Source organism: Wyeomyia smithii, chromosome 3 (assembly GCF_029784165.1).
Source record: "Wyeomyia smithii strain HCP4-BCI-WySm-NY-G18 chromosome 3, ASM2978416v1, whole genome shotgun sequence".
Lineage (NCBI taxonomy): Eukaryota > Metazoa > Arthropoda > Insecta > Diptera > Culicidae > Wyeomyia > Wyeomyia smithii.
The window spans coordinates 26,425,413-26,437,896 of NC_073696.1; the positions used below are offsets into that span (position 1 = coordinate 26,425,413).

At 42.4% G+C, this 12,484-nt stretch overlaps 3 protein-coding genes across 3 annotated transcripts; 2 read left to right on the forward strand and 1 right to left on the reverse strand.

The window, feature by feature from the left end:
* Window positions 1–1,728: 1,728 nt before the first annotated feature.
* LOC129730591 (uncharacterized) lies at window positions 1,729–2,456 on the forward strand. Its single transcript, XM_055690041.1, has 2 exons — window positions 1,729–1,976; window positions 2,043–2,456. Exons 1-2 carry the CDS (start codon window positions 1,824–1,826, stop codon window positions 2,376–2,378), a joined length of 489 nt encoding a protein of 162 aa, XP_055546016.1. The 5' UTR covers window positions 1,729–1,823; the 3' UTR covers window positions 2,379–2,456.
* Window positions 2,457–3,964: 1,508 nt separating this feature from the next.
* Window positions 3,965–4,906, forward strand: LOC129727864 (uncharacterized). The gene is made up of 2 exons (XM_055686104.1): window positions 3,965–4,232; window positions 4,293–4,906. The coding sequence occupies exons 1-2, from the start codon at window positions 4,104–4,106 to the stop codon at window positions 4,788–4,790; spliced, it is 627 nt and encodes a 208-aa protein (XP_055542079.1). The 5' UTR covers window positions 3,965–4,103; the 3' UTR covers window positions 4,791–4,906.
* Window positions 4,869–6,500, reverse strand: LOC129727862 (ribosome biogenesis protein WDR12 homolog). Its single transcript, XM_055686103.1, has 3 exons — window positions 6,264–6,500; window positions 5,262–6,199; window positions 4,869–5,199 (listed from the first exon to the last, which is right to left on the reverse strand). Exons 1-3 carry the CDS (start codon window positions 6,329–6,331, stop codon window positions 4,922–4,924), a joined length of 1,284 nt encoding a protein of 427 aa, XP_055542078.1. The 5' UTR covers window positions 6,332–6,500; the 3' UTR covers window positions 4,869–4,921.
* Window positions 6,501–12,484: the final 5,984 nt, after the last annotated feature.

Sequence of the window (12,484 nt, forward strand, 5' to 3'; positions counted from 1 at the left end):
AGAGAGCCTGCTTCAGGTACTTCGTCGTGTTGGTGCGACTTTTCGCAAACTCGATTATGGCATCGAGCTGCTCCTACAGCGCTACTACCTTCGGTAGCGTGTCTCGCTGTCTTCCGACCGCCTTTATCAACAGTGGACCTGCCACTGCGATGTCTTGCGTCGATCCGGTAGGCGTACTGCCTTTGCCGTCTTCGCAGGCGTCCTTTACTGCATCCATCTCCGCCTTTCTCGGCGGAGACCTCTGGATGCCTCCTCGTGCAAACGGGGTTTTCAACCCATCTGCGCCCAATTGTTGATCTTCATTTTTACTGTTCATTTTTGTTAAGTGGGTCCCCCTTCCAGCCGCTATCCTTATCCATACTGGAGTGGTCGCCTATCTGGTCCCATGGTAGTCTATGCCGAAGCAGTGAGGCCATGGCTAGGGGCGGCTGCCATAGCGCCTTATGAGCAACTATGACACCCCCGACCGGCGCAAGTCAGGAAAGGACATCTGATCCCACTCCTGCCCGGTTCCCACCGGGCAATGAATTTGGAACGTACTGGAAGGCCTGCCAGGTTTTACGGGACGGAGACCCCTGCACCGGTTGTTGTCTCGCCGTTTCAGGCCGTTGTCACACGACCTTACTAAGGGAGCTCGGCGCAGGTGCCAGCCCAGAATCGTGGTACGAAAACGAAATCCAACTCTTATCATATGGCGTTGCGACCAGTTACCGTAATTGGGAACTTACTGGCATCAATCCCAATGGGCGAATTAGTGCATTTGGGTGGTGGGAGCAGCACTATTCGCTCCGTCAGAGCTGCTTCCGGATAATGTGGCTTTTGTGAGAATTCGGCGGCCCAATGCCTGAGTCTCACCACAACCTAGGCTAGCTCTCGCTGATGGTCCGGGACTGCGTTCTTGCAGTTAGCACTTCCGTGGCCTACGGTAATCGCCAAATACCGACCCGTGGTGGCATACAGCTCTGCCAAATATATATATATATATATATATATATATATATATATATATATATATATATATATATATATATATATATATATATATATATATATATATATATATATATATATATATATATATATATATATATATATATATATATATATATATATATATATATATATATATATATATATATATATATATATATATATATATATATATATATATGTATAATTTAGAATTGCAAAACAGGCGACAGGTTGACCACCGACACGCCAGTGTTAGCTAACGGCCAGTCTCCAGGTTAGTTAGCTAAGTTAGCAAAGAGATCTATAGAACCAAGAGGGTGCACAGAGCACAAAAGCCGCTCCCCGAAGCAATACCTAGCGGTGGTCCCGGGGAGTATTATGGGCTGGAGACTGGAGGGGTTTTAGTGGGTCCGGTCACTGATTCAAACCAAACCAACCCCACACTCCCTGAGGTTGGTCACCTCAGGGGTTTGGATGCAAATTTCCCCTCCACCTGAAACAAAAAAAAAAAATTTATATATATATATATATATATATATATATATATATATATATATATATATATATATATATATATATATATATATATATATATATATATATATATATATATATATATATATATATATATATATATATATATATATATATATTTATTTCCCACTCCATGTGAGTTTCGAATGTTTTGAAGCAAAAACAACCAGTAGGTTGTGCCGCACCTAATGTTTTATCACATCCGTATAGAAGTGCTCGACTTTTCTATCAAAAGCTGTCAAACTAGAAGATCACAATCAATTTTATAAAGGACGAATATTTACAAATATTACGTGTATAAAAAAACAGAAAAAAACATGAGATGTGCCGCTTCGTTTTGCAAAAGGAAACCCTCCAAGCACGTTGGCTTTTTCCGATTCCCTAAAGATATCGTCACACGGCAACGATGGATCGATTTCTGCCGGTTGCTCCCCGAGCGGGAAATAAAATACCATTCGCGCCTTTGTAGCGTTAGTAAATGTGCAAAAATTTCCTCTGTATGGTGTTATTTTTACTGTTTCACATTATTCTTCTAGCTCCACTTCGATTACGAACACGACCTGTACGTGACACGCAGAGGAGGTAAACTTATGACAGTGCCAGGAGCTGTTCCGAAATTTGGCAATGTCCAGTGCTTGAACGCCCCATATGAAGGAAACGGTCGGGCAATGGTTTCTCAGTTCGTTGAAGATTGCTGCGAAAGTTCCGATACGGACGCAAACTTTTCCGACGCTGAGTCTTGCACGGATGACGAATATTCCAGTAACAGTTCGAAAAAGTACCATTTTGATCCAATTAGGGATCATCAATATGCGCGTTCTATATCCTCGTGTAGACACAAAGCCTTGAAGTCGTCACAAAGATCCGAGTAGCTCGGGAAATGTAGAACAAGTCGGAAGCATATAAGTGAAAAATAAAAATGCAGTTGATTATCACTGATTTTCTAGTCGAACACACTTCCTGAGTTTGATATACTTGCTCCACATCATAGCTTTAAAATGGATATTAATTTTGACATTGAAGTACGCGCAGCATTCTCCTTTAGGAAGGTTTTGCGTACCGTAGTTCTTTTTGTATTTTTACTATCAAGGCACTGCAAACCAATTAAAGAAAGTTTTCCAGCGTCTAGATAAATTTTATGAAAAGGGCCGTTCCTAAACCACGTGGTCATATTTTGATCACTTTTTATACCTCCCGTACCCCCCCCCCCCCGTGGTCTTTCGTGGTGTTTTGGCAACCCCCCCCCCCTTGCGACTTAAACCACGTGGTCTTTTCATTTGTCAAGTACCAAAAATTATCTTAATTTTTTTACATTTCTATTATAAAACTTTCAGTACATTCTATATTTATAAAATGCAAAACCTCCATTCTTGACTTGGTGGCAACAATAAATCATAAGTCAGGAAAAAAGACCATGTGGTCATTTAGTTTACCCCCCCCCCCCCCCCCACCACCGTGCGTGGTCTTTTTACAAACCCCCCCGTCCCCCTCTTTATGCCCACGTGGTTTAGGAACGGCCCCAAAGCGAAAATCCCGCTAAGTCATCTTGTTGCACATTAATTCCATTTGCTCTTTGGAGCCTTTGGAGTTATCGTACCCCAAACACCTCAACACCTGCAAGATGACATACGAACTGCTCGATTTTTTATCATTTTGACATCTTAAGCGAAACTTGTTGACAAACATCGCACCCTAAGAGAAGAGTGGCCAAGTGGCTTCTCTCTCTTCCTATTTGCTATGAAACATATCCCCGGTTGAACATTATTTTCGTCTGCCTTACGCAAAATGCAGTGCAATCCGAAAAATTGATTTATTTGATATTTTTATTTTAATCTAACAAAAAACACAACAATGAAAATTAGATTACAAAGAATATATAAAACAATACAACAAAACTTCGTCTCTATTTTTATCATCATACTACCACTGCCAAACTTTTTTTTCTTGTTTTTCTCACTTCTCCTTCCACTTTCAATATTCGGCAAAACACTTAACTTCTGTTGCAAAATCAAGGGGAAAATTGCTTGTTTATGAAGAAAAGCTTGATTTCACGTTACCACGAACAACTAAATAAACAACATAATAATAAAAAGAAATACCTTCACTGCATATTCGACTATTGCGAGAGATTTTCAAATTTGGAATATCTTTTTCTGATTTTACGCATATTTTTAGCCACTGTCGATAAGGTTCTGCATCTTTGGGAAATCGATAAAAATTTACGACCAAACGATTGGCGCTTCGTTCAAATTCTTTTTTGCTTTTATTTGTCGCAACCAAAACAAAATTGTGTCCACGATATTTCACTTTTACTTACTCAATTATTGGGTCAAACACCAGCTGTTTAGCAACACGGCAAGCTGAACCCTTTTGGAATATTGTCACACACGCGTGCTGTCAAAATCAGCCAATCACGTTTGGAGCAAAAAACCTGGAGCAAACCGAGGTATCATCTTGGCCACTCGACTCTTCTCTTGGATCGCACCCACCCAGCGCAATGTGACATGTGGAATAAAAATAACAAAAACATTCGAATTGGCGCTTAACCACCAGCCTGATTTCGTATTAGAATTTGAGGGTATTTAAATTTTCTGTACATGGACGTTAATTTGGATTGCGTTTGCCGGTTTTGCTTGCGGCATCGCGCCCGAATGTGGCCGCTTAGAGCGTTGTACGAGCAGCACCCTTCGTTTCTCGAGAAGGTTTATCAGTGCACTCAGATCAGCGTAAGTCTTTTAATCTTAGAATTCATACAGAACAATAATTTGATTTTTCTTCTATTAAAGATAATTGATGTTGACGAGTTGCGTAGCTTCGTGTGCCTTAGCTGCTACCGTAACATCGAACGATTCTGTGCCTTCCGCGAAATGCTACAAGGCAACCAGAACGATTTCCTAGAGCGCTTCCGCTTGGAGCAGCAGGAAGTGCCCGAAGAATCGGACGAAAGCGGAAGTGATCACCAGCAAGTACAACTGTCCTTCCACTTTTTAAGCGACGTGGAAGATTCGGAGTACGATTCAGACGTACCGGTGAAAGAGCGCCGCTGGGAAGGCTCGGCCCAGAGGCTTGATGACCAGCAGCATGAACCGGACGATTTCGGTTTCGATGACGATTGGTTGGACAAAAATTTATTTCGCGACCCGAGCATACCACCGACCGAAAGCGATGACGATTCCGCCCCTGCTGAGACGATAAAATGCGAAGTGTGCCTTATGAGATTCCCGCACCGGACTAGCGCCGGCAGTAGAGAAACAATTGATGAACATTTTTGCGTTTTACGTTAGCAACACTTTTAATACAAATTGAGCTGGTTTTCAATTAGTATTTTATGCTGAAAATCAAATTAAGTATACTCAGTTTATTCTATACTCAATATATATTCAACTGATTATCTGTTTTATGTCTCTATGTGTTATTATTCCGTCTGTGTCGCAACTTTTGATTTGAAAACTCGTACCGAGTTATCCGATCCACCGGAGATAATATACCTTGGGTTTGACCAATCGCACGCTAGAACCTTGTCCTCGTGGCCAATCAGTTCAAAGATCGGTGCCTTTGGGCTGCGATAGTCCCATAGCTTAACGTGATTATCGTAGGCACCGGACACGAACAAATATTCATTGGTGGTGCTCCAGCAGACCGTCTGGACCCATTGAGTGTGCCCCAAGTAGGTGTTCTTTACAATAGTTCCCTCTGCGAAGCAAGACATAAATCAAAGTTCATTTCTCTAACGCACACAAGCCAAAGATACTCACGGTTCGACTTGGGGTCATAAAGTCGCAGATTTTTGTCCGGCGAAGCGGCAATAATCAACCCATTAAGCTGCGAGTAGCTCAAATCGAAGAAAGATTTCTGTCCCGATATTTCCGACTTAATGCCACTCAAGGCTAGATCCCAAATTTTTATCGTATGATCCCAGGACGAAGTTACAATCGTGCTGTCGTCAATCCACTGAACGCCGGAAACGCACTCCCGGTGGCCGGCCAGTGTGAGAATCGGAGTTCGCGCGTTACTCTGATCCAGTTTCTGTCGTTTGCTGGTCGATGGGTGCGACTCGCTATCCTCGCCTCGTACATCCGTAGACCATATCTTCAGCATCGTATCCCAACTTCCGGTGGCCATTCGGGTCTTACTCTGGTTAGCAGCTATGCAGTCCACTCCGCGCTCGTGTCCCTTGCATACTTGCACACACTCCACGGAGTTGGCAGCTACATTCCACTCCCACAACATGACCATCTGATCCTGGGATGCACTGGCAAACACACCCCGCTCCTCGTCCAGCGAAATCCATGTCACACCCTTGACCGGTGCAATATGACCCGGAATTGTCAACTTGTGTTTACCTTTAGCAGTCCAAATATTCAAGGTGTTATCATAGCACCCTGTCAGAATCCAACCATCTCGCGCTTCAAGGGCGGAAACCCAATCATCGTGCAACAGGCAATCCTGTGGCTCCGGTGCCGGATAACGTTCGACATATTCCAGCTCAACTGTATCTTCGAAGGAAATTTCCCGTTCCTTCAGATGCTGTCCGAGAGGAATCTTCACAAACTCTCCCTTTAGCAGAAAGTCGAACTCCACTTTACCCGCTTCCGGGCTACCGGAATCTTTTAACAAAGTATTAATCAGCACGTTCAGTTCTTTATTGTTGACATTCGCTCGGATCGAGTACGGGACATCTGGAACAGCAAATCTACGGGAAGTTTAGTTATATTAGCCTATTAGTTCTTGCTTGTAAATTAGTTCACGATACTCACTGCTTCTGCTTCGTGGTCAGATGCAACTGCAGTTGTCCCTCGGTTTTGCCGGTAATTTTTAGTGCCATTCTGTCAGCGGTAGCCGTAATTTGGCTAGCACAGAACACTTTAGAAGTGTGCTTACTTCCGAATTCGAGGTAATTTGCAGGTTTGCAGCAGAAACTAAAGCCCGGAAAGCGCTAATTTGTAAGCAAAAACGGCACACATGCACACAAAACACGCTGAAATCCTGAACCTTTACATATTTTGATGATTTTGACAGATCGGCCCGAGTGCATTCTACAGGGTTGTGAAAAGTAACTCAAAGTTAGAGTTAATTTTACTTTGACTGCGTAAGGAACCATTCAAATATTACATAACGCGGAATTTGGCAATTTTCAATACCCACCCACCCCCATGTAACGCAATTTTACATGTTTGCCACATGCAATATAACGCTCCGCCGAATACCCCCCCACCCCCTAGAGCGTTATGTATTATTTGAATGATCCCTAATGCAAACGTGAACGTTTTTGAAAGCGACGTGATACAGTCATACCTCAATATAAGGCAACCTCGATATAACGTAACTCGATATAACGTAACTTTTACCTCGATATAACGTAACTTTTTCCAATTTCCCAAAATTAAAGTAAAACAATTATTTTTGGAGTGTACAATGTTCCGATTGGTCAACAAATCGATTGAAGATGGTTTCATTTTGGGCAGACCACGGGAAATGGTCTATTTTGCCTCTTTTCATCCTATTTTTGTGTATTTTTTGAAATATAGACCCATTCCCGTGCCCTGCACAGAATTAAAATATCAACAATCGATTTATTGATTAATTTTACATAAAAATGCTAAATTTCAGGTTGCCAGCGGCTTCTAATTAGTGGGAATTTGGGTCCATTTTTTGTCAGTGTGCAATGGCTGGACGTATAGTGGCTTCGAAAGGGGAACTTTAGAGTACGCCTCACCTTTTTTTTTTTTTTTTTGACAACGCGGAGGTGAGTTTTGGATCGTGAAAGTGGTTCGTCCAGAGCCGATTGGCAGAGCTCAAGTTGCTCCACGTACTCATTCGAACTCCGAACAAAAAGAATACCACCACTCCGGAGCAAGAAACCGCGAGGAAGACGAAACTGCAGAAACGCCTGAACGTTGACGTCGAAATTAATTGGCCTCAACTACGCCTCTCGTCAACATGAGATAAAGGCTATGCCCGATGATGATTTTCGATGAGTACGGGGTTACACAGGAGAAGAAAGTTCACTATCCCCGAGCAATACAAGCATGTCAAGGGAGCGTTACTAGTACTGTTGAATGAGGACCTGTGCGGAAAAACTATAAAATGGATGTTCTTTGAGGCAGAAGCTGGAGAAGACAAGGCGAAGAAGAAGACTCCGTCGAACGTCGACCTTGCATCGAAGAAGCAGATTCCACGTTGTTTCGGCTGTAAGGAAACTGGACATTTTTAAAACAAGGACCATCTCATGAATACTATTCCTTTTCCTGTAATTTAAAGTTCAATAACAGGAGAAGGAATAGTATGAGAAGGAACAGAAGAAGGACAACAAGCGACACCACGCGATGATGACGAAACTGAAGACGATGAAGCAAAACACACGGATTCATTTCGTGGTAGACTCTGGAGCGAGCGACCACATGATCAACAACCAACGCCTGCTGGACGACATTAAGGTGAAACGGTATTGAAGCTACAAACAACCGATTTGGAGCCGCCACTTCGAATTTTTAGAAGCACAACACTCAAAAGGAACCATTCAAATATTACATAACGCGGAATTTGGCAATTTTCAATACCCACCCACCCCCATGTAACGCAATTTTACATGTTTGCCACATGCAATATAACGCTCCGCTGAATACCCCCCCACCCCCTAGAGCGTTATGTATTATTTGAATGATCCCAAACTAGCTTATGCGTTCCTTGCTAAAATGCTATTTAATGTTTGCTTCGCCGCAGCAAATATAAAATAGCGTTTTCACAGGTGACGCATTAACTGTTACCGAGTCTCGTGCCTTTTAAAATTCGAAGTGGTGGCTCGAAGTCGGCCGTTTTTGGCTTCAATACCGTTTGGCCTTGAGGAACTTTCATGTAAATTCACGGATGGTTTATTGGAGCTTGACTGCATATGGGATGCAAAGTCCGAAGTATATGCAAACGGATCGGCCTTTTTTGGAAAACAGGTGAGTCTCGAGACATGGCATAAAAGATTGGAACATTTCAAGACTACTGGTTTGGAAAAGTTAATAAAAAAGCGTATGGTTCAGGGTATCAACATATCTTCTGAAGAAAAAAATCAGGCTTATGTATGCGATGGTTGGTTGGCGGGGAAGGAAGCAGACCATTAGAATCAGTACATTCGGATGTCTGTGGCAACACGGAGCAGGAAACATACGCCAGTTATCACTATATTGTAACTTTTATCGATCATAGTTTACCTTGAAGCATAAGCCAGGAATCTTTGAGAGATTCAATAAGTATTAAGTCATGGCATCCGCATATTTTGAATCCCGTATTTCAATGCTGAGATGCGATAAGGGCAGAGAACACACAGCCAACGAATTCCAAAGATACTGTAAAAAAAAACAAAATGATTTACAGTACTGGACAAAAAAAAGTACGCACCTGTGATATGTTCAAACTTTCTTGATATAGGTAGAATCTAAGGCAGATGGATAATCAAAGTGTTCTAACAAAAGACAGTACTGGAGGTGTACTTTCGAAAAATGTCAGATAAAGCGACATTAGAACGACATATAAACATGAAAAGAGCTTATATTTGAAAATTGTCATTTTTCTTGTGGACAAAATAAAGTACGCATTCTAGTGATTCAACGTTCAAACTGATTTTTCTTTATTTTAGTATTTAGTTTGGCCACCTTTAGCTTCAATCACGGATTGCAGGCGTCGAGGCTTATTTTCAACGAGGTTTTTAATATGTTGGGAGTCGATATTTGTCCAAGCTTTTTCCAAAGCTTCAAACAGTTTGTCGCGGTTGGTGACATCTCCCTTGTCGACATTTTGATCCAAAATCGACCACAAATTTTCTATCGGATTTAAGTCCGGGCTTTGTGATGGCCATTCCAATAGCTTGATACGTGAAGCACGGAAATACGCAGTGGTTTTGTGGGCGGTGTGCTTAGGATCATTGTCTTGTTGAAAAGTGAACTTCTTCTCTAAGCCAACCTTTCGCGCCGACTCTGTAAGATTTCTCTTCAAAATGCTGATGTAATAGTCTGCCGTCATTATGCCATCAATTTCCTCAATATCACCAACACCCAACCAAGCAAAGCACCCCCACACCATGATACTGCCACCTCCGTGCTTGACCGTCTTCTGAATATTTTTATCGGCAAGTTTCTCACCAGGTTTCGTCCAAACTGGTGCTCGTTGTTTGTGGCCAAAGAGTTCAAATTTACTTTCATCGCTCCAGATAACCTGTTTCCAGAACTCTATCGGCTTGTCGATGTATTTTTGAGCGAATTTGAGGCGTTTGATCCTGCAGAAATAAACCTCAACCAAAAATGTATGCTGAATACGAAGTCAACAAACCTGTTAACCTTTCGAATCAAAGGTCGTCGTTGGGCAAATCCACTCTTATAACCCATTTCCTGTAGTCTTCTGCGCACAGTTTGTTCAGAGATATTTAAATCAGCATTTTCACGAATCACTCGGCTGGTAGCGAAATGATTTTTTGCCACTCCTCGAGAAATTCGGCGATCTTCGCTAGTTGTAGTTTTCCGCTTCCTTCCTCTACCGGTCCGATCGGCTACACTTCCCAGTTCTCCATGTTTTTTGCATATTTTTCGTGCTCCTGCTTCACTTAAATCGTATTTTCGAGCAATTTCTCTATAAGAAAGACTTTCCTGACGGTTGTTAACTATAAGTTTACGAATATCTACGGAAATTTGCTTTTTCCCCATCTTATCCGATTGTACCGCGCACTAATAATGATAAACAAATAATCAAACACATTGTTTCGACGTTTCTCTGCAGCAATAGGAATCCTATTGGACTTACGAGGAGTAGGACACAATAAAAAATAAATTATCTCAGCTGAGAAATAGTTAACTGATGATGATATAAAGAATGCGTACTTTATTTTGACCAAGCGAAAATAGAGCTTAATTGCAATTATGCTGAAGTTTGAATTTAATATGCAATTCTTTGACAAAATTATTATACCAATCGTTAGTATATTAGAAATACTACTTATCCGAAGCTTATCCGAACTTATCCGAATTCATCGAGTTCATATACCTTATATTAAAAAAGATACAGGGAGTTCAACATTAGGATAGGGTGCGTACTTCTTTTTGTCCAGTACTGTATACTGTTCCATACAAGCAAAGCAAGGCGAAGCCTTGGTGCTATATTCCGTATCGGAACTCGACTTTTTGTTTTACTATACACATACTTCGCAGCCGACCGTTTAGTGTACAGGACAATTGCGGGGCTAGCGCTACGATCCTACTGACGAGCCGAGACTCGAACCTATGACGACTGGCTTATTGGGCCAACATCGTACCTCGAGACCAGCTGGGAGTCATGTTCCATACACTCCTCAGCAAAACGGAGTCAGTGATCGGAAGAATAGATCATTGATGGAGAAGGTAAGAGCAATGCTTCATGAAAGCGGGTTATCTAAAGAAATGTAGGGTGCAGCATATCTATTGAACCGGCCACCAACAAAAAACTTCATACGAAATGTGGTTCAAAAGACGACCCATTTTGAAACATTTGATCTTTGGATGCAAGCCTTCAAATAAATCCCAAAGGAGAAACGTCAACATTTGGATTCCAAAACTAAATCATTGGCTTTTGTGGGATAAGCATACAGTAGTTTAAGGTTCTGGAATGACGAAACACGTTCTATTGATACTGGTAGAAACGTTGTATTCGACGAATCAATCATAGTTTGTATACCGTCAGTTTATCGAAGGGCAGAGTAGACACAAATTTCAGCTAGAATGCGTCGTTGAATCTCCCACTTGTGCTATTGTCGGCGGTTACCAGGGATCCCAAGTAAACGAAATCATGTACCACTTTGAAATCATCGCCGTCCATGATCATCGTTCGTGGGAGGCGAATGTTGATTTCTCTCGAGCCTCTCTCTTTCATGTACTTGGTTTTCGACGCATTGATTTCTAGCCCAAACCTCCTAGCCTGCGCTTTTAGTTTGCGTAGATTACCTCCGTAGTCACAAAGTTCCTTGTAAAAAATTTGAGGTCGTCTGCGAAGCCTATGAGTTGACTACCTTTGCTTAAAATCGTGCCTTTTGTTTTGATGCTCGCCTGTCGAATTACACCAGCAAGAGCAATTATAAACAGCTCCTTGTCTCAACCCTTTGTGTGCTTCGAAGGGAATCGGAGACACTTTACGGACACGTAGCACACAACTCGTCTCAATCGACTGTATAACACGCTGTCTTGAAGTCCAGGAGGACGTGATGCGTGGACACGTTGTGCTCCCGGCATTGTGAAGGATCTGCCGGAGAGAGAAGATTCGATCCGAAGAAGCGTGTTTTCCGTATACCCCTTATATCACGGCTATCGAAACATTTTGCTTCGTATAACACCGTGCGCATGAGCCTCTAGGTACTTTCCAGTTCATCTCTGTAACAGGTAGTACCTAACACCTTAGACCACACTGATGCTCCATACCTGAGTATGGAATTGCTCACGCTGGCAAGCAATTTACGCTTGCTGCCTTATACCGCTGAACTATTAGTAATCTTGCAGGCGTAATCGACATGCCTCCCAAAGCTGAGCTTCTCGTCGACCATCACACCTAAGAGTTTGAACGATCGCTTTGAAGATACAATGCATCCACCGGCGGCACTCTGCTTCGATTTGCAGTTGTTTATTACCATGGCCCTCCGTCTTGTGGTGCACAAGCTGCAACTTCATGGAGCGGATCCAGTCTTCTAGCACAGCTTTCAACTCGACCTCTTTCATGGCCTCGCCATAGACTTCTAGAGTTATGTCGTCCGCCAATAATTACCAGGTCGGCAGAGAGCTTTAGTTCCAACAATCCGTCATACATGGCATTCCACAGCATCGGGCCCAGGATGGAACCTGACGGTACTCCTGCGGTGATTGGGGCGCATTTCTGATCCTCTTCTTTGTTATAAACGAGTTTACGATTATGGAAGTAGTTTTCTAGAATTATATATAGCGACATTGGCACGCTAAGACTCCGTGGCGCAAGAGCT

Bases quoted from the DNA above. Each gene is read 5' to 3' on its own strand.
- LOC129730591 (XM_055690041.1), top strand. From the start codon at position 1,824: ATGAGATGTGCCGCTTCGTTTTGCAAAAGGAAACCCTCCAAGCACGTT. The intron at 1,977-2,042 runs GTTAGTAAATGT...TTATTCTTCTAG, and splicing joins ACCATTCGCGCCTTTGTAGC to CTCCACTTCGATTACGAACA.
- LOC129727864 (XM_055686104.1), top strand. From the start codon at position 4,104: ATGGACGTTAATTTGGATTGCGTTTGCCGGTTTTGCTTGCGGCATCGC. The intron at 4,233-4,292 runs GTAAGTCTTTTA...CTTCTATTAAAG, and splicing joins ATCAGTGCACTCAGATCAGC to ATAATTGATGTTGACGAGTT.
- LOC129727862 (XM_055686103.1), bottom strand. From the start codon at position 6,331: ATGGCACTAAAAATTACCGGCAAAACCGAGGGACAACTGCAGTTGCAT. The intron at 6,200-6,263 runs GTGAGTATCGTG...AACTTCCCGTAG, and splicing joins CTGACCACGAAGCAGAAGCA to ATTTGCTGTTCCAGATGTCC. The intron at 5,200-5,261 runs GTGAGTATCTTT...CTTGCTTCGCAG, and splicing joins TTATGACCCCAAGTCGAACC to AGGGAACTATTGTAAAGAAC.